This window comes from Lepisma saccharinum, chromosome 22 (genome assembly GCF_977018435.1).
Source record: "Lepisma saccharinum chromosome 22, izLepSacc3.1, whole genome shotgun sequence".
In the NCBI taxonomy this organism is placed as follows: Eukaryota; Metazoa; Arthropoda; class Insecta; order Zygentoma; family Lepismatidae; genus Lepisma; species Lepisma saccharinum.
Window position 1 is genome coordinate 66,244,952 of NC_139250.1, and position 22,736 is coordinate 66,267,687.

The following is a 22,736-nucleotide window of genomic DNA, read 5'->3' on the forward strand; positions in this document are numbered from 1 at the left end:
AGACAGGTGAGTGGAGAAGGTTACATAATTTAGAACTACATAATTTGTACTCATGTCCAGATATTATTAGAATAATTAAATCAAGAAGACTTAGGTGGGCAGGACATGTGGCACGAATGGGAGAGGAAAGAGGAGTTTACAGGATTCTTGTAGGGAAACCAGATGGTAAGAGACCTGTAGGAAGGCCAAGACGAAGATGGAGGGACAACGTTGAGATGAACCTAAAGGAAATCGGTAGGGATGGAAAAGAGTATATAGAACTTGCTCAAGATAGGAACAGATGGAAGGCCTGTGTTGCTGCAGCCATGAACCTTCGGGTTTAAGAAGGCTAGAGAGTTAGTTAGTTAGTTACAATTAGTTGCAACTTGTTAAAATTATCTCAACTAAATTTGAATTTTCATTATAATGTACAATATTGTGTAGCTTGATTTTTGAATTTGTAATACATCACTCTCATATATATTTTTTTAATATAGACACAACAAAGTTCCTCTGTCCCTACCTCTACTTCCAAACGATATATGTACGTGGATACAAATGTACAAGCTATCGTGGAATTGATTTAAATGCTTGCTAATGTACATATTTTGCAGACGAGCATCCACGGTGCTTATGACGTACCTTTAGCGATAGGTTCTTCACATGGGGAAGTAATAAATACAGATTATGAGGGCCACATAGAAATGAAATTCTACGTCACGGACGAGGTGGCAGACGAAGATGTTCGCAGCCTTCCGGCAGATTCCAGAGGCTGCAGGTTTCCAGATGAAACGGAAGGTCTCTACGCCTACAAGTACTACAGCTTCAGCGCCTGCATCGCTCAGTGCCGGATGGAGAAGAAACTTCAACTCTGCAACTGCACGGACGCACCTGTAGGCTACGGTAATGCAATCTTATTTACATTTAGAAAAATTCACTACCTGAGATTTCTTCGCAAACAATTAAACAACATGTCCGGCATAATCAGGTCTGCACATTACACACTGCGTTCCTTCAGAATTTCTGAATCTTAGTTCAGTACACGAGCGCCTTTAAATGACACCAGAAGGAAAGAAATCTCTTGGTGGATTGGATACATAGTCACCTCCACCCTTTCGTATTTTGTCGGCATCTGCCTTCACTCACTCACAGTTATCTGAAATGATTCAGGCTAAACTTCCTACGTAATCTGACTTTTGACTCACCCTGTATTTAGTTTATTCAACACTGCCATTATTACTCGTATGATGCATTCACAATAAGGAACAAATTTATCATTACTGGTTAAGTACGTTAATTAGTTTAATAAATGTGGCTAATTTTTACCACTTGTGAGCAATTTGTTCTCTACAGGCAGGCGAAAGAGTGATAAAAGAATCTCGTGAAAGTCGTCTCTTGGCCTTCATTGAAAGTACCATGACAGCACTAACCTGGAGTATGTTAACCGCAATCCTTGATAACGAAGTTGTTTCCTCGTCAGTTTCTGAATTGATGTGTCTCTTATGTTGTGATAGTTTATTTTCAATGACGTATGTTTAGACGGTTTACGTGTTACGTTTCATTAGTGTTTAGTAGAATTTATTACAGGTTCAAATGTATTACCACTTAGTCTCTTCCTTTACTATAGAACTACAAAACAGCCAACCGATGGCGTAGTGGTAACGTTCTCGCCTTGTAATCAGAGAGTCCCAGGATCGATACCCGGAGGAGGCTCATTACACTGTGGTTCGGATCCCATGTTAAACTGTAGGTTCAGTCCCGATTAGCCTATATGTGCATAAAGTGGACATCACAGAATAATTCAAACTTCATCTAGAAGTACACGAATGTTTCAAATTTGCAAGAAAAAATATAGAAGATTGAAGAACAGCGACTTTAATTCAGAATTGTATCATAATAGAAATTTAGTATGGCTGTTCAACTTTAACTATACTTGTGCTATGGTTTCTATTTCGAACATTTTGTTGTGTCTTGTCAGTCAGAAATTATTTTCAACATATAATTAAATACGTATCTTCACCAAAATCTGACTTTTAAAACGTTTATCGTAAATGTCAAAAGTAGTATGAATGCAAACACCATTTTGTTTGTTTACTGACCAATTAAAAATCAAATCCAAATAAGAAAGGAAGGATATGTACCGAGTCACATATTTTTCTACCTTATCACCGAAATTCTGAGAATCTTTAGCGCCCCTGGCGCCCCTGCAAAGCCTCTGAAGAAGGGTTCTTTTCAAACATTTGGCAAAGTAAAAAAGAAAAACTTACAAGTCGCTCGAGAAGTTATTATCGTTGAGAGATGAAATCGGTATTTGTATTCATGTCTAGATATTATTAGAATGATTAAATCCAGAAGACTTAGGTGGGCATGCCATGTAGTACGAATGGGAGAGGAAAGATGATTTTACAGGATTCTTGTTGGGAAACCTGGTGGTAAGAAACCTGTAGGAAGACCAAAACGAAGATGGAGGGTTAACATTGACCAGAAGAAAATCTATGGGGATGGAAAAGAGTGGATTGATCTTGCCCAGGAGAGAGAAAGATGGAATGCTTGTGTTGCTGCAGCCATAAACTTTCGGGTTTTAAGAAGGCTAGAGATTTAGTTAGTTAGTTGTTACTTGTAATTTCGATGTAACCGATGCTGGAAATTTCTACGGAAAATACTTCCCTTGTAATATAATTTAGGCATTCTATTTTTATTGAGGAGGACTGGTATATCAGTTTGTAACAATATCAGATTTTCTTGCTATAAATGAAAATATTATTTATTTACAGAAAAGTCACCACTGTGCAACAAAGAAGGGATGGCATGTCTAGAAAATGCAAGCGGTAAGTTCCTTTTTGGATGTTCAGGTTTGATTTGAAGAGTCTTCATTCTTCTTTAATAACAGAACTAATATTACAGACATTAATATGTGTGTGTGTGTGAAATGGTAGAATTAAGCACTAGTAGCTAACAAGTATGCAATGTTGATAATTATTCAGAATGTTTATACACAATGTGCCGATTACATGATAGGCGATTTTTAAACCGTCTCAAGTTTGGAACAAATCATGGTAGAAACTTAAACGCAATTCCTAAATATAAAAACAATCTTCACATTTGATACTTCTTCAATGTATTTTCATGTGAGGTTTTTGGGTGTCTCTGTGAACGATCAAGACAAAATTCCATATCCTGTCATACTCGACCGTGAATATCCAAATTAGATAGATACAAAGTCACTTTGAAAATCAGTTCGTTTCTGTCTTCCACATTTTCGATCGTCAGAGAGGCTCTTTTTTCCTTCACATAAACCGAACTGTAAAATTCTAGTGAAGGATCTGGCTCGGGCGGTGACCACTCGTGAACTGCTTCCACCTTCAGCTTTATCGGTACACACCATCTACTCCATACCCTCTATCCCCATATTATACCAATACTACTTAGATTTACTAGATTCTGTAAATGGGAGAACGGAACATATGTCTCAGACCGAAATAGGATATTATTCCGTATTTGTCTCTCTTTTAATTTTCTTCTTCTCCAATTTTGACCTTGTCAAAATGGTCGATTTTGGACAACGATATTATTCTGTATCACATCCTCAACTTACCGAAGCCTCCAGTGATGGACTGCGACAGTTCCACGTTTCCAATGTATGGGTTTTTCATGTCATGAAGGGCCATCTTCCAAAATCCCCTACACCTACTTCTCCACAGTCGTTCTCCCAGTTACCCTGTAGGTGAATTTACGGTGGAGGTGGGTACACTGGGCAGAGAATAGCTACCTACACAGAAGATGATTTATAATAATAATAATAATAATAATACGTTCTTTATTTCCGTTGACCCATTTCCATGTGTATGGAGAACGTCATACATTGTTAAAGTAACAAAATGGGAAAATTTAAAATAAGAAGAAAAATTCAAGAAAGAATTCAAATAATCATTCGGTTTATAAAGTTATCAGTTATATGTCTGTTAAGTACAGTTCACATAATTTATACAAGACCAGATCACAAATGCTAAATTTGTAAAATTAAAAATACATTATCAAATTTCAATAGTAAAATGCAGTATTTCAATGATCCAGTTTACTACTTTAATTCATTAAGGTTTTGTACTGCTTTGTCTGTTAGGTACAGTACTATTTCTTTCAGTCTCTTATATGTATCAGTAATTTGTTTGATGTGTGTAGGGAGTTTGTTATTAAATGTTATTCCTGCAACATGAGGTGCTTTGCTTGAAAGAGCAAGTCTATGCGTTCGCATATGAAAGTTCTCTTTTTGGCATGTATTGTACTGATGGACCATCGAATGTTTATCCATTTTACAATGTGCTAGAGCGTATGCAATTAATTTATAAATATATAGAGAATAAATAGTCATTATTTTGTTTTCTCGAAATGATTCTCTACATGAGCTTCTCATCTACTGGATTTTCATAATTGATTTCATTGTCATCTATTCGTACATTTATATTATCAAAATTGTGTTTACTCCCAGGGTTGAAAACCATATACATTATTTCTTGGTAGCTTATATTCAAGCTATATGAGTTTAAGTATTGAGTTATGATATTTACTGATGTGTAGCAGTGTTTTGGCACTGCAAGTTATGGTTGTGTCATCTGCGAATGTTAAACTTTTTGTGTTGTCTGGGGTGGGTATAAATGTATATCGTACAATACGAGTATGAACAGTAGTGGGCCTAGTACGGAGCCTTGAGGAACTCCTGTTCTTGCATATTCAGTGACAGATACAAGTTTATGAACCACCCAGTTTTCAGAGTGTTGTATCTGCGTACACTGTGGTCTATCCGTGAGAAAAGATTTTATCAATTTATGTGTGTTTCCTCTAATGCCAAGATTAATCAGTTTTTGCATTAGATTAGAGTGGTTTAAACAGTCCAAGGCCTTTGAGAGGCCCAGTCAATTCAAGATGGCGACGAAGTATTATAGGGAGCATTGTGTATGTACATTGTGGAAAATTACACATAATACTCATAATAATAATAATAACAACAATCAAATAATAAAATAGTAATGACAGTCTTCTGTCAGTTATTTCTGATAAATGTTCACAGTATTGGAGACGCTTTTGTTCCTTTTAGAGAACTCTGTACCACACTCTCTCTGTCTCTCTCTCTCTCTCTCTCTCTTGCCGACCCTCGTGGCGGAGTGGTTAGCACATCGCGCTATGACGTCAGGGGTCCTGGGTTCGAATCCCGGAATGGGCATGGATGTTTATGAGTGTCTATTCATCAATTTCATCATGTCATCACTCATCTCCATCTTCGTAAATAAGCCAAAAGTGGCACAAAAACTAAGTAAAATAATTCAAATCAATCAATCAATCAATCACACTCTCTCTCACTCGCACCACATTTACATCACCACGCATCTCGATCCACCACGTTTCCCTTCCGCTGATGATTCGCACTTCCCGTTTTACGTAACTTTATTACAAGCGCAGAAATTGATTATGTAGTGGAATGATCTCTTCAGGAAAATTTATTCGGAACTACTTTTGCAATTTTATTGGCGATGTACTCTCCAAATACCATCCCACAACGAACACACGTTGTTCCCTTTCATACTTGGTCGCCATCTTGAATTGACGTCTTGACAACGGATGTTTTCGAGCTTATCTGTAAAGAAATCATTCGAGTAACATAAAATAGCCAACACCATCTCAGAGTTGCATCTCCAAGTTCATAGCTCAATTCATGTCCACTGGAAATCAGGAAATAAGGATGATATTAACTTTTTTAATTATTGTTCATTACTAAATAAACGGCACGTGTTAATGAAAATTTATCAAAAACTTAGAGCATTCTAAAAGTGTTTACCTAATTCTGCCCCATCCTGCACAATATTCAACTCCTCGTTTTCATCCACTGTCTTTCGTTCAGATGTCCATTGTACTTACTAACTGGAAGGTCCAAACACCGAATTAGTATATAAAATATCAATCGCAATTCCAGGAATTGAAAATATTTGTAAATCATGCCCTCCTACCCGTCCGCGAGTAAAAGCTACGATGCTTTCACCATTTCATCTTCACATCGGGAATTGAAATTAATGTGGCTTTCGAAATATAATATTTTATAGTTGTATATATTATCTGTGTTGTAGGATTATGTTTGCGTTGAATAACTTACCCCATAATAACATATAGCAACATTTGACAGCTCATTTGGTAAATTGAACTATATTATATGGGAAAAACTCCTACGCTGAAGAATAGAGGGTACTTCGGTGAAGTTAGTGAAGTTTTGTGTGATTTGTTTCTCATGAAATATTTCTTTATGTAATTGTTTACGACTTTGTTCACATGTAAAGTTAAAGGCATTCATGCGTTATCATTCACTTAACCATTAATAATAGTGGTCAATGTTTTTCTTTACAATTAATTACACACTATTAAAAATGAAAGAAGATAAATTAAAAACAAAGTAAAAAATGAAAAATAAAGCAATATACTAAACATATAGTAACGAAAATGAAATAAAAATGGAATGAAAGTAATACAGTTTGTATAGTAGGAGTCATATTATTAATTACAGTGTTCATTATTTTTACTAATACAATGAAAAAAGATAACTGAAGTGTCAAATTAAAAATAAAAGCAATACAGTTTCTACATGGACACGCACACACACAAACGCACACAGAAATATCTACAGAGGAAAAAATCGTGAGCTAGAACCCTTATGCACTGTTTTCTGGGACTTCAATCTATCTCCGATTGTTTAACACGTGTGATTTTACTTTCTTTTGAATGTCATAAATGAGAAAGAGGCTTGGATTTCGGGAGGCAGTCTGTTCCAGTGTCCTGCAGAGGTAACGGTAAACAAATTGGCGTAGAAGTTACATCTCTTGAGAGGAATAGATTTTTCATGTGATTATTTTGCACGTACTAAGCACGTTTGTCTTCGTATCTTAGAGAAGATGTATTTTTATATATATATGTATTTTAGTATTAGTACTAGGAACCTTCTGCTTCCACTTGCAGACCAGTTGGAGTTCGTGAACCCCGCTGTGGAAGGAAGGAGTGGTCTCCGATGCAACTGTCCATTAAACTGTGTGGAGCAAAGCACGGAAGGTGTATATTATCAAAAGTAAGTATTCTGCATGACAACTAGATTTGCAAGTAGTAGTAGAAGAAAATCATGAGGGTAAATTCACACGTGGAGTTGACTCAAAGTATGCAGAGCTATGTATACATAGATTGCCTCATCTACGTATTGTTTACATCCCTTTAATGGTGTGGCAATTAACTTAAACTCAATGATAATTTCATCATTTATATCAAATCCGAATGGATTATAGAAAATTCAGTGAATTATTATATCCTTAGTCGATCCAATATTGAGGGTATCCAGAGATTATCGCAATGTTCGATGTGGCTGTAAAAACGAACGTTAGGCAAACGAGCAGGATAAGTTAAACAACGCTTCAGGGACATCAGAACTAGGTGAGTCTTTTCCAGAGTATATCCAGATCGTAGGTAACGGAACAAATACCTTATTGGCCCGTTACCAAAACCATAAACACCATCACAAGTCACGCATCATTTAATCTAACATGTTTTTCGTTATTTTAATCTATACTAACGTACCTTCAGCCGAACATACGTATATACATGTGTTATGTCACAAAAGTGATATTAACATAATATTGTTAACAAGGAAAAGGTTTAGTAAATGAAATTATACTTACATAAATAAATTATAAGTTGATTGCTTTATTCATTGATTGATTGAGTAGCTGTTTTAAGTCCACTTTATGCACAGTAAGGCTAATCTGGACGGGGAATACAGTTTAAAGTGGGATCCAAACCATTATGTGCCTTCACCAGGAATATATGATAAAGTAAGGAGTAAAAAATAAATATAAGTATTTACGCATGTAAGTGTGGCAATGGCGTAAGTGAGTCGTGGTTCATGTGTTAACATTCTCCTTCAAATTTCGCCATTATCTTCAGATCGTTTGCAGCTGTTCCAGGCTCTACTTGTCTGGGAAGATAAGTAACCCTACGTTAGCCTGCATCTAGCCTTGTTACATTTGAGCATACACAAACTATTTGCATTAGTATGTGTAAAAGAGTGATATAATCAACGATTTTAGAGATCATTACTTTGTAACGTCGTGTGTAGCTGCTTCTGTTTAATTCCCAGTGATTCTTGATGCAAAAAAACATATCGTATATCCACTTAACGGACTATATTCTCTCATGACTGAACAACCCGCATTTTGCAGCTTTACCTGGACCTTCATTCTACCTTCGTAGATACTACATTCTGCATGTACACAAGCAATCCTGTCAGCTTCTACCGCATCATTCAAATTCCACAGTTATCCACGTAAAACTATTCCCCATCATTATGCGAGAGAAATTTAACAAATTTCCGGTCTCGGCAAGAAATAAAGGCATCAGTGGCAAATGAATGTAACTTTATTCAGCATAGTTCCCTTTCAGGTTGACACATTTGGCACAACGTTCCTGTAGCAATTCTAACCCATGGCAATAGAAGGTTATATCTCGGTCTGCAAACCATGTCTCTTCTCCAATTTGGAAAACTGCACACTGTGCTTTGCCATGATCGCATTAAACTTATAACGCAAAAGTATTACTAGCAGTATCTGTCTAACATTTTGCACAACATGTCCTGAAATATTGACTCACAACATGCTAAAAGGATTTTCATCAATTCCAATACTTTCCCTGACGGCTGGAAACTTATCAAAAGCCCCTCGTAATGTTACATCTGTCGAATTCCTAGTTCAAAGCACAATTCATGATCAACATTTCCAGCTCCACTGGAAATCAGGAAATAAGGATGAAATTAATTCAATCTATATAAAATTCTTCTTATATTCCTAACCGGTGAATGTTGGATTTCTTGACATTCACTTGTCAATATTACGTTAGATTTGGAGCGTTCGGCACTCTCATTCCTGAAACAAATTTAGTAACATTAGGTTCTGTTTGTATTAATGGTCTCCTGAGCTCAATATGTCCAGATACAAATTCTTGGGGAGTGAAGGAAAATATTTGGTTCGTTTTTATTGTAATTTCTTCCAAAATATCAATTTATATATAGCGTTTTTGTAAACTTTGAGGAGTTGAGAAATGGTAATTGCATTTGTGTAATATTGTGTGTTATGACACATATGTTTATTAAAACGTTATTAATATATATTTTCTAGGTCAGGCAGAAGTAAGAAAGGAGAGTATTGTGACTTCAGTTTCCATGTTGGGCTGGGCAAGACCAGACGCCGGCTGAAAGTAGTGCATGGGATTGTAGATATTGCTGGTAAGTAAGATATCCCTATGACTTGGGTTTGAACGCTTGGACATGATTTTGTGGAGACGAGGAGTGTGATGAGTTGGGTTAAGAGGACAGATGGAAGGGTCCAGAGCAGCCGGAATGAAGTCACTTCCTCTCTCGAGCTGCATAGATCAATTTTAATGACTCCAAAAATTATGGGCACAAAATTCACGATTTCATTTTCAAAGTTTTTAAGTGACTTGTGAGGAAGTCGATACATACAATACTAGAGACAAGATATTTTTTTGTTGTTTTACAGAGACTTCCAGTGTAACAAATACGCCATGAGATTGTCTAATTACTTTGGCAGAGTTGACTTCCGTAGGATAAATTGGTAATCCCCCGCGCCATTTACCGATTCTGTCTCTCCTAAACAGTTTAAATCCCGCCACATGCACCAGATCGCTTTAGAGGGACTCAAGGGACCACGTCACTCAGATTAAAGCTTGACGGCCAGTAGTGTTATTTGACCTATTACTGGCTCGATAAAGTATGAGCCCCTCTCAGGCCGATTTGGCTACACTTAAAACTAGTTCAAGATGTCCATATGAGCTTATTGCTCAAGTGTTACTCTGTCTAATCCAAGATTTTTGTAAAAATGCCTTCGGGAATTTCCCGTGAAAGTATGACCCCCTTCAGATTGATTTGCCTACACTGACAAAAGCTACATCTGTGAGATTGTTGTCCATAAGCTTGTTAAAAATATGCTCCCTCTTGATATTGTTTTGACAACACCTAAAACTAAGCCAAAATGCTCATATGAGCTTATTGCCTCTAGTGTAATACTCTGTAAAGTGTAATTTTATTAGCTACATCTACACCAACGCACACCCACACCCACCCACACCCACACATATTTACTTCCGGTCCACTTCCGGTTCACTTCCGGTCCACTTCCGGTTTACTTCCGGCCCACTTCCGGTCCACTTCCGGTCCACTTCCGGTCCACTTCCAGTTTAAGTTCAATTGGACACCAGGCCCAACTTGCATATCTAGTACTAAGAAAATGTAATATGCAGAGGCTTTCTAGAATTGCTCCGTGACTCTCTCATTTCTTACATAATAAACATATGATTTTTCACCTATAGGAATAACACTACATATGGTGTCATCAGGAAGTGTATCATGGAATTCACAGATAATTTTAATGTTTGTCCTGTCATTAAGCACAACCTGTTTTCTTTTTGAGGTTTTGATGACAAACATGGGTCTCTGTGCTTTGAATTCATCATGTGAATATTAAATGTCTGTATTCCCGGTTGTAACCCTTTTGTATGCTGTAAATGCCTCATATAATTTAAGGAAATCATCCTTGGACATATTTAAATTATAATTTTCTCTAGGGAATACCTCATTTCTGCCATATTTAAGATATATGTCCTTGATGTTGCAGCTATCAAATTTACTTGAATTTTTTTCCTGATTATTGTGTCTTCCAGTCTAAACCAGTACCACCACAAAATCTGGCATGTCATATTGTATACTGGAGAATGAGTTTGTAGCATCAAATTCATAATAGCTACCAGTGGCAGGCTTCTGGACACATTGATATGTATAAAATTGTAAAGGCACTTGTTGATTTTTTAGTTTATCTGCTTTGTATTTAAGAGCATAACTGGCTTCATAGTCAACTACTGGAATTCTTAGCTCCATAGTCTGAAGAATGTATTTGCCTTCATCAGGTAGGGTATTAGGCAGAGCTGCCCCGCTAGAGTTTATTGTACTGTACCTCATCAAAACTTTATTATCATTGGCAGCTCTTCTAAATGTAATTCTTAAACCACCCTTCCACATAAGATCTTTGTAATCTGATGAAGAATCCTGGAAACAGGCGCATAGGAAACAATACTGTGTGACTCTTAGATATTATTTTATCACCAGCCTGAAATCCACCTATTTTGTAGTATGAGGCCTAGGTTTTGGATAATTTTAGTGTGGCCAAAGCTGTAGAGGTAATACCAGGGTAATCTGATCTCAATTTCAGAGAACAGATGTGGCACAAAATTGTCTACCAATCTTATATTTGAGTTAGCCGGATAATCTGTACCATCGAGCTTTACAACATCAAATTTGATGTATAGGTCTGCTGGAAAAAAAAATCATCAGAATAATAAAAATTCACAAAGTACCCCACAACTCTTCTTTTCTTGCAATACAATTCCAGCTCAAAATCATTGTTTCCCTTCAAACAGAACCAACTGAAACTCAGTCTCATTCTCAACAGACATCAGGTCAAATTCTGACAGTTTTGAGAACCACAGCTTAAATTCAGAAACAAGAGATTTAGATTTGATGTGTCTTGAAATTCCTCTTCTTTCAAAAAAATGTTTGCATCTTGAATTATAACCTGCAAACAACATAGCTCTCATCAGAATCATGTAAAACTTGCCTAATACCTATGCAAATAATACTGTGACATGGATTTTATTACAGTTCAAGTGAGCACAGTTGCTTGCCACATTTGCATTTTCTATCAAACAGGCCATAATTTAAAATTTCTATCAAGCAATGCACATCACAGTCCCTAAATTTATGCCACATGAAATACATTAACATCTCATTCATATTCAAGAGATCCCTGTCAAAATCAAATAGACTTTAGGTGTGGAAATCAGAGCCCCTGTACAGCACATGTTCCAGACAAAAGTTCAGTTGCTTTTAATAATTTTTATCTGTGATCTGGAAATTGTGCATGTAAACAGGGTGAACAATTCCATTATTTATGCAGTAGCTTGAGTACCACTGCTTTCTAACACACACATTGAAGCTAACAAAAAATCCAACAATTCTCCTGCAATCATTGTAAACATAATCTTCAAATATTGTAATATTTCTCAATCCCAGATATCTGAAACCCCTGTCACTGTTCAACACCCATTGCAACTCTGTTTCATTAACAATTGCAAACAAGTCATATTCTGTCAGCCCATGAAACCTAATCCTGAAATCCTCAACAACAGACTTTGATCTGATGAGTCTTGAAATGTTTCTCCTGTCAAAATAAGTTTGCATCTTGAAATTATAGAGGAATACTGCTCAATTGCTTGCCACACATACACTTTGTATACATGTATTGGGACCTCACAACCTCCCTAAGACAGTCAAGGCTGCAATTTCTAAACTTTTGTTGCAGAAAATATAAAATAACTTCATTTATACTATGCTTGTGATCCCTACCATAGTACCATGAATATATAAAATCTTCACCCCTATACAGCAGTCCATTCTCTGTTGTTGCATATTTAGTGTCAAGGAATGGCAATTCAAACATAGTTTCATGATACTTGTAGTGCACCCAGTTCAAACTCTGCATTGTGTACATGAAGAAATTGTAAATTTTACAAGGTGCAATGCTTGTAAACCACCAGCCATAGCCGGGACAATAAGAATCATCAGAATAATAGAAATTCACAAAGTACCCAACAATTCTTCTTCCTGTAAAATACATATCCAACTCAAAGTGGCTGATGCTTTTCAAACACAGGTACCCAAAGCTGTGCTCACTGTCCAGTACCCACTGAAACTCAGTCTTATTCCCAACAGACATCAGGTCATATTCTGACAGGTTTGAGAACCTCAGTATAAATTCAGATAGAAGAGATTTGGATTTGATGTATCTTTCAATCCCCCTTCTTTCAAAAAATGTTTGCATCTTGAATTATAACCTGCAAACAACACATCTCTTGTCAATAAAAGAAGAAATTACCCAGCAAAAATCATACTATGACAAGTATCCTATTGCAGTTTCAAAGTGAGCACAGTTGCTTGCTACAGCTTCCTATCAAGCAGAGTACATCACAGTCCCCAAATTTCTGCCACATAAAATAATAGATCATGGTCAAAAGCCCCTGTACATCACATGTTGAGATTTGATGTGTCTTCTGTCAAAATAAGTCTGTAAATTATACAGGAACACTGCTGCCACACATACACGGTGTATACATATATTGGGACTGCACAACATCCCTAAGACAATCAAAGCTACAATTTCTAAACTTTTGTTTCAGAAAATATAAAATAACTTCATTTATATTACACTTGTGAGACCTGCCATAGTCATATGAATAGATAAAATCCTCACCCTTATAGAGCAACCCACTCTCTGTTGTTGCAAATTCAGTAATAATAAATGGCAATGGCACCATAGTTTCTAGATACTTGTAGTGTACCCAGTTCAAACTCTGAAAGGTGTGTATGAAGAAATTGTAAATTTTGCAAGGTTCAATGCTTGTAGACCACCAGCCATATCCTGGATAATAGGAATCATCAGAATAATAAAAATTCACAAAGTGCCCAACAATTCTTCTTCCTGTAAAATACACCAATTCAAAGTGACTGATGCCTTTCAAACTCAGATACCCAAAGCTGTGATCACTATCCAACACCCACTGAAACTCAGTCTCTTTCCCAACAGACATCAGGTCACATTCTGACAGGTTTGAGAACCTCAGCTTGAACTCAGAGACAAGAGATTTAGATTTGATGTATCTTGCAATCCCCCTTCTTTCAAAAAAATGTTTGCATCTTGTCAACCTGCAAACAATATTACATGTTAGGCTTGAATCTATCTCAACAGCAGAGGCATACAGCTTAGTGGCTTCCCGCACTTACACTCTGTAAAAACATTCCATGATTTCATTTCCCTATTAAAGCACCCAATGCTGCAATTTTTAAATTTTTGCTGAAGAAGATACATGATTATCTTATTCATGTTCAACATTTGAGAGTTGTATGAATCAAAAGGCAGCAGGTGATAAGACTTGGGAATAAGACTGAGTTTCAGTGGGTGCTGGACAGTGAGCATAGCTTTGGGTACCTGTGTTTGAAAAGCATCAGCCACTTTGAGTTGGATATGTATTTTACAGGAAGAAGAATTGTTGGGTACTTTGTGAATTTCTATTATTCTGATGATTCTTATTGTCCCGCCTATGGCTGGTGGTTTACAAGCATTGCACCTTGTAAAATTTACAATTTCTTCATGTACACAATGCAGAGTTTGAACTGGTTGCACTACAAGTATCATGAAACTATGTTTGAATTGCCATTCCTTGACACTAAATATGCAACAACAGAGAATGGACTGCTGTATAGGGGTGAAGATTTTATATATTCATGGTACTATGGTAGGGATCACAAGCATAGTATAAATGAAGTTATTTTATATTTTCTGCAACAAAAGTTTAGAAATTGCAGCCTTGACTGTCTTAGGGAGGTTGTGAGGTCCCAATACATGTATACAAAGTGTATGTGTGGCAAGCAATTGAGCAGTATTCCTCTATAATTTCAAGATGCAAACTTATTTTGACAGGAGAAACATTTCAAGACTCATCAGATCAAAGTCTGTTGTTGAGGATTTCAGGATTAGGTTTCATGGGCTGACAGAATATGACTTGTTTGCAATTGTTAATGAAACAGAGTTGCAATGGGTGTTGAACAGTGACAGGGGTTTCAGATATCTGGGATTGAGAAATATTACAATATTTGAAGATTATGTTTACAATGATTGCAGGAGAATTGTTGGATTTTTTGTTAGCTTCAATGTGTGTGTTAGAAAGCAGTGGTACTCAAGCTACTGCATAAATAATGGAATTGTTCACCCTGTTTACATGCACAATTTCCAGATCACAGATAAAAATTATTAAAAGCAACTGAACTTTTGTCTGGAACATGTGCTGTACAGGGGCTCTGATTTCCACACCTAAAGTCTATTTGATTTTGACAGGGATCTCTTGAATATGAATGAGATGTTAATGTATTTCATGTGGCATAAATTTAGGGACTGTGATGTGCATTGCTTGATAGAAATTTTAAATTATGGCCTGTTTGATAGAAAATGCAAATGTGGCAAGCAACTGTGCTCACTTGAACTGTAATAAAATCCATGTCACAGTATTATTTGCATAGGTATTAGGCAAGTTTTACATGATTCTGATGAGAGCTATGTTGTTTGCAGGTTATAATTCAAGATGCAAACATTTTTTGAAAGAAGAGGAATTTCAAGACACATCAAATCTAAATCTCTTGTTTCTGAATTTAAGCTGAGGTTTTCAAAACTGTCAGAATTTGACCTGATGTCTGTTGAGAATGAGACTGAGTTTCAGTGGGTACTGTTTGAAGGGAAACAATGATTTTGAGCTGGAATTGTATTGCAAGAAAAGAATAGTTGTGGGGTACTTTGTGAATTTTTATTATTCTGATGATTTTTTTTCCAGCAGACCTATACATCAAATTTGATGTTGTAGTGCTCGATGGTACAGATTATCCGGCTAACTCAAATATAAGATTGGTAGACAATTTTGTGCCACATCTTTTCTCTGAAATTGAGATCAGAAACATGGTGTTGTTATAAACAGAGTAGATTACCCTGGTATTACATCTACAGCTTTGGCCACACTAAAAATATCCAAAACCGAGGCTTCTTACTACAAAATAGGTGGATTTGAGGCTGGTGATAAAATAATATCTAAGAGTCACACAATATTGTTTCCTATGCGCCTGTTGCCAGGATTCTTCTCAGATTACAAAGATATTATGTGGAAGGGTGGTTTACGAATTAAATTTAGAAGAGCTGCCAATGATAATAATGCTTTGATGAGGTACAGTACATTAAATACTACTGGGGCAGCTCTGCCTAATACTCTACCTGATGAAGGCAAGTGCCTTATTCAGACTATGGAGCTAAGAATTCAAGTAGTTGAATATGAAGCCAGTTATGCTCTTAAATACAAAGCAGATATACTAAAAAATCCACAGGTATCTTTACAATTTTATACATATCAATGTGTGCAGAAGCCTGCCACTGGTAGCTATTATGAATTTGATGCTACACACTCATTCTTCAGTATACAATATGACATGCCAGATTTTGTGGTGGTACTGTTTCAGACATGTGTAGGTGTGGGTGGGTGTGGGTGTATGTAGGTGGCTCTTATGAGCATTTTTGGCTTAGTTTTAAGTGTGACCATAACAATATCAAGAAGGGCATATTTTTTACAAGCTTATGGACAACAATCTCACAGATGTAGCTTTTGTAAGTGTAGGCAAATCAATCTGAGGGGGCTCATCATTTCACGGGAAACTCCCGAGGGCATTTTTACAAAAATCTTGGGTTAGACAGAGTACCACTCTTGAGCAATAAGCTCATATGCACATCTTGAGCTAGTTTTAAGTGTAGCCAAATCTGCTGAGGGGGGCTCATCATTTATCGACCCAGTAATATCACAAATAACACTACTACGCCCATTGAGACACAGCGAAAAAGGAGATTTCTAGAGATTTTGGCGCGGAACCGAAGCACGGAATTTCTGGCTAGAAGTCTGGAAGTTATCGTATGGGTTATCTCCCACCGAGTCGCCGGAAGTAGGTCTGTTGAGTTCTGTTTCCGGCGTCTCGGTGGGCGTCAAGCTTTAAGATAACCTCCATACTTCTGGCACGGACATTCCGGCGACTGAGGGTTCACAATATTACCCGTGGCTCTTTAATGTCTAACCCTAATCACAATATTGTAAGGCTCTGGAACAGGTGCATGGCGACCTTCATTGTTCCGCCGCAGTGCCCGGTGCATGTTTGGATGAAGACTTACACCCATGGGAGCCCGCAGGAGGGGTGATGTCGGGAACTTGCCTCCCTAGATATCTGGAAAGAGTTAATGTAATTCGAATGTTGAAATTATAGAGATATTTTTTAAAAAGTACTGTTTTCTGTGACTTACAGGCCGTAAGTTACAGCAACCGCAATTATTATTATTATTTTTATTTGAAATAGGGTTACATTTAAGCTTACAGTCTATTTTGCACTGAATTTCTAACCACTTTTTGTTGTTTGAGTTGGTATTTTAAGTCCACTTTATGCACAGTAAAGCTAATTGGGACTGAATCTTCAGTTTAATGTGGGATCCGAATCTCTATGTGCCTCCACCGGGTATCGAAACCAGGACAACTTGATTACAAGGCGACGACGCTCCCACTGCGCCATCGGGAAGGCCAGCTTTTTGTCGTACATGAATTAATGTGAAGTATACATTTATGCAAATTGCATATAGATATAAAGAATAGAGATATTATTTGATCTGTGATTTGATTTATTTTACTTCGCCTTTTGTGCCAGCTTTGGCTAATTCACGAAGATGGGGATGAGTGATGATATGATGAAATTGATGAATGGACACTCACAAAAATCCATACCCAGGCCAGGATTCGAACCCGGGACCCCTGGCGCCGTAGCGCGATGTGCTAACCACTCCGCCACAGGGGCCGGTGAATATAGATATTATAATTGTATGTAATTTAAATAAAAAAACATAAGTAGTAACAATAGTATTAATAATGTAATAATAATAACAACAACAACAAAAAAATAAAAACAATAAAGCAGTGATAATAGCAATAATAATAATAATAGAAGTAAACGTTTCTGTGTCTCTGCCCCACCTCAGAATAAATCCTGCGGGCACCCTTGCTTCCATCTGCGTCTACACCGGCCAATGTTGCGTGGTATACTAATTGCTTCACTCCCAAATTTCCACGGATGCTACACATGCGCATGCGCATTCTGACATGGTTGCCAACTCAAATTGGTAGATACAATATGCGCCACCCTGTATTATCTACATGTAAAAAATACCTCTCTTTATAAACTGCAGTTCTCTTTTCTTACAGTATCGGTTGGCGGGGTCTTCGGATTATTTATTGGTGCTAGTTTGATGAGTGGAGTGGAAGTCATTTACTACTTCGCCATCCGCCCCGTGTTCGTCCTCTTCAGAAGAGAAGCATCAAAGAATTAGGAATGAATTATCAAAATTCTGCGATTTAGTTGTGTAGAACATGGAGAAGTTGTAACATAAATTGTAAGCCACCTTCTGCATTGAGCTTTGGGAATCCATTTAAAGTCTTATTATTTCTGAAAAATGTGAAACTGTGCCATAAAACGTTATCACAAGAATATCCAGAAACAATCGATTGAAGTGCATATGTTGACATGGGTTTCATGGAAATTTGGAAGGAGGATCAAATTGCGTTTTTATGGCCCAAGACGGATGTGGAGGGGCTATGTTTCTCTATTTACTTCAGGTTCGACTCAACGTTTTATGATTTATATTCTTCCTGGACTCACAGTGTCACGGCACGAATTTCCTATTCTGCCACTTGGGAACACATTTTGGAGTTATTATGGATTCTAGCATTTTAAAAGAACCAACTACTTGGATCACCCCATGAATATCTTTGATCCTTTTCAAGTTATTTTCTATTTGGACTTACGATTCAACCCTTGGAATCTTTGTGCTCCCACAAATGCTTTCTAAGCCAATGCTAAATCTTAGCATTCAAAATTATTGTGCACATGCCATCATATTATATTATGCTCTTTTTGCACTGAAAAATCCACATAACAAAGAATATTTGTTGCATTGACTTTTTCCACCGTTCTACACAACTAAGGATCAAGAAATATGAATGAGGACCAATACCGGATCATGAAGATCAACTTAAGGCAAACTCTACAGAAGAAGACTTCATACCTGATCTTTGTATGTGTAATGTTCTTGAATGAAGGAAAGAAGAATGAAAAGTGAGAAAATTTGACATTGACATCAGACATAAAAGAAAGAAGATTCACAAAGTACTTAACTGAATGTAAGACCCTTAGGCAACCATCTATGAAAAACGCCCTAATGTGTATGGTTGTGAAATGAAACGGTATATTTTGTCCTTCATACTAACAAAATAAACAACATGTTAGCATAAGTAATTTCATATTGCCAAAATTAATATACAAAGAATGAAGAAGTGAAGAACTGAGGTCCAGAGATAACACCCTTGACCACAGTCAGGAGGAAACTCCCAACCAACCAACCCTTGCAGTTACTTCACAAATGTGAAACTGATGAAATGTTAACACGTGTGCTCAAATTACCACACATTTATTGCTAAGAGCCCATTCCAACAGGAGAATCAGGTTGCTGACCCTTAACAGAAATATGCAGGAACTTCTTTCTAATATTCCACTACTTTACCTAGATAACAGGTTACCATCTGGAGTGAGTGTACTAACTACTCCCCTTACCATCACCGTGCAATCTTAGATAAAGGATATGAATTTTCAATCACTATATAAAACCTCTTCAAGGTTTGTTGCTCCGACACTTCTCCGTGTTGGGATGAAACCTGTCTTCGGTTTCTTCATCATTCCCATTGTTGAGGACACTCATTCTACAGATAGGTATTTTTTTGGACAATGTTTGTTCGAGCTCTATTCACAAAAAAGTATGTGATGATTAGGCCGCATCTTATTGTTAGAAACGCGTAGTTTAAATTCTGAGATCCAAAGAGGAGAGCGAAGTTTCCCAATTATAGTTTCCAGAGCAGCAGCAGGTCGCGGACTGTCCTTTGATCGTCAAGCCTGTGTATTCGGAGCTTTTGTTTTAGATTACTGTACGAATCAAATCTGGGATAAGCCCCTTCAAGTTTGTACTTCATGTAACGTAACATTTTCGATTGTACTCGCTCTATTGTAGTCTGTACTATACTGTCAATGTTCCACATAACAGACCCGAATTTAAGTTCTCAACGTACTAAAGAGTAGTATAATACCTTAAGAGTTTGGGCGTTCGAAAGCCTCTACCCATTCTAATAATGAACACGATAAATTTTTAGCGTCGCTTATTAATTTGTTAATTGGTAAATGAAAGTTAGCTTACTGTCAAAATAGATTCCTAAGTCCTTTGCCGTTTCCAATTTTTAAGATTGGTTTTATCAACTTTATATTGAAATTTTAAGCCCGTTCTTTGTTTAGAATAAGTCACATAATAGTATTTTGCATTTAAAGAAAGGCCGTTGTACGTGCAACACGTACTCAATCTATTTCTGCCTTGTTGATGGCAATCAGAGTCTTCCATACTTTTTATTCGTTGCAAGAATTTTACGTCGTCTGCAAAAAACAGTTTCCTAGAATTAATCAAGTGTTCTGGTAAGTCGCTGATTAAGATAAGAAACAGAAAAGGTCCTATGTTGGACCCTTGAGGTACTCCGGAACGTACGAAAAATTCGCTGGATGTGTGACCATTTCACGAAACATTATAATTTCTATTCGTTAAATATGACGCCGTAGGTATCCTGAAGGGTTGGGAAAAGTTGAAAGTGCCCAATTAACTTAGTAGTACATCATGATCTATAGTGTCAAAGGTTTGGAAAGATCAGTATATACGGGTGTCCATAAAATCCCTTTACAACTTCAAAAATTCACTACAAATGCAAATGATGAGATATTTGAGTGTTTTTTTTATTGTACTCGTTTACTATTAAATTTTGTACTAATAGTCAATTTGTGTATTTCCGATAACATTGTGAAGAAAGAGAGGTCCTCGAAAGAAAAATGGCTACTCCGCAAGAAAAGGCACAATGTGTGGCGTGGTTCATTGAAACAAAATCTGGTACTCAGACTCAGCGAAACTTCAGGAATAGGTATGGGAAACAACCACCAACACGTCCATCAATTCGTGAATGGCACAGGAAATTCATGGAGACCGGTATAATTTTGGATAAAGCAAGAAGTGGAAGAAAACGAGTGTCAGAGGAAGATATCGAACGTGTAAGACAAGCCTTTATTAATTATCCAAAGAAATCCATTCGCACTGCTGCCAGACAGTTACAGCTACCACGATCAACAGTGCACAAGGCCCTACGCCACAACCTGCGATTGATTGCGTATAAAGTGCAACTGTTTCATGCCATCGAGCCCAATGATAAAACAAAACGCAAAACATGCTTCATCGAATATCGGAGGATGCAATATTCCTCAACTGAGTGTGTTTCACTGGTGAGGCAACATTTCATGTTTCCGGTAAACTGAACACGTACAATGCGAGAATCTGGGACTCAGAAAAACCCCATGCGACAATGGACCTCAAAGGAGACAGTCCAAAGGTGAATGTGTGGTGTGGACTGATGTTCAGTCGAATCATTGGTCCATTTTTCTTTGCGCAGCAAACAATTACTGCAAATGTTTACCTTGACCTTTTGACTGAATATGTGACACTACAATTGGCTGACCTTCAATCAACTGTCCTTTACCAACAGGATGGTGCCACATTGGGGATTAAATGTTCGTGACTTCCTGGACCAAACATTTCCCGGTAGGTGGATTGGACGGGATGGCCCTATTCACTGGCCACCTCGTTCATCAGACATAACGCCCCTAGATTTCTTTCTATGGGGCTACGTTAAAGACACTGTGTATCGAACAAATGTACAGAACATTACTGACATCAAACAAAGGATCACTGATGCGATTGCCACCAGTGATGAGGTTATGCTAGAGCGGGCATGGCGCGAAATCGATTTTCGCCTTGACGTCCTTCGTGCAACCAATGGTGCCCATATTGAGGTTTATTAAGATATGAAAACAAACTTCAATATATACTGCTACTATGTAACAAATTTTGTTTAATTATCTCTTCATATGCGTTTGGAATAAAAGCTTGAAGTTGTAAAGAGACTTTATGGAGACCCTGTATTACATCCACCTGTGACCCATCACCTAGCACTGTGCTTACGTAATGCAGTTTTTCACCAAGATTTGTTTTTGAATAGTTGGACAGGAAGCCATGCTGGAATTCAGATAAAGTTTATTTGAGATGGTTATAAATGTTGCAACATAAGATTTGCTCAATTTTGTTTTAGCAGGGGCAGATAAAAGAGCTATGGGACGATGTTTTGTATATTTTGGTTCTCCAAGGATTTCTGTACTGGACATACAGCAGTAACTTTCCACCGTTCGGGAAACTGCATAGAAGACATAATCGTGTTGTGGATAACAAAGAGAGGATTTTTTAAAATATCAACACATCCTTTGAAGATGTAGGTTGGGATTTTGTCTGGTCCCGCCGACTTCTTTAGCATACATCTTTTCACAGCTGCTTCATTTTCAGTGATACTGATCATCTGAATGCTGAGTGTATGAAACGTTTTGTACTCTGTGTGCCCTGACATGATTTCGAAGTTGTACTTTCCCGTATTGTTTGAGTACACAGATTGAAAGAATTTCTCAAATTCCTCACCGAAGGTATTCATGTCTTGTATGAATTCATTGCTTGAAGAAACTGAATGTTGCTGTTTACTTTGCCTGTTGTGATTTATGTACGACCAGAAAAGTGACAGGTCACTTTGTATATTGCTTTCGATGTTGGATAAGTAACTATTATGAGCGTCTGATATTTCTATTTTGATTGCTTTTCTGAGTTCCTTAAATTTGTTGGCATGATGAATAGGGTTACCTATATTTTGTTTCCCCAAGCCCCACTGCTATGCAATTGTAAATATGCAGTATAATTATTGTACTCCCAGACGAACCACTGCCTCATTGGTTACCGATATTAATGCTTTGCTTGAACATGTACTCTTTTATTTTTAGGTTGCGTAAAAGGCTTTCAGTGGCAGCTATTAGG

At 37.2% G+C, this 22,736-nt stretch overlaps 1 protein-coding gene across 1 annotated transcript; it reads left to right on the forward strand.

Moving 5' to 3' along the window:
* Window positions 1-683: 683 nt before the first annotated feature.
* LOC146004903 (sodium channel protein Nach-like) lies at window positions 684-18,077 on the forward strand. Its single transcript, XM_083143931.1, has 5 exons — window positions 684-882; window positions 2,754-2,807; window positions 6,976-7,081; window positions 9,174-9,280; window positions 17,953-18,077. Exons 1-5 carry the CDS (start codon window positions 684-686, stop codon window positions 18,075-18,077), a joined length of 591 nt encoding a protein of 196 aa, XP_083000057.1.
* The last annotated feature ends 4,659 nt before the right edge of the window (window positions 18,078-22,736 follow it).

Coding starts and splice junctions, on each gene's coding strand:
- LOC146004903 (XM_083143931.1), top strand. CDS start 684: ATGAAATTCTACGTCACGGACGAGGTGGCAGACGAAGATGTTCGCAGC. Junction 2,808..6,975: donor ATGTCTAGAAAATGCAAGCG/GTAAGTTCCTTT, acceptor TTCCACTTGCAG/ACCAGTTGGAGTTCGTGAAC. Junction 9,281..17,952: donor TGGGATTGTAGATATTGCTG/GTAAGTAAGATA, acceptor CTTTTCTTACAG/TATCGGTTGGCGGGGTCTTC.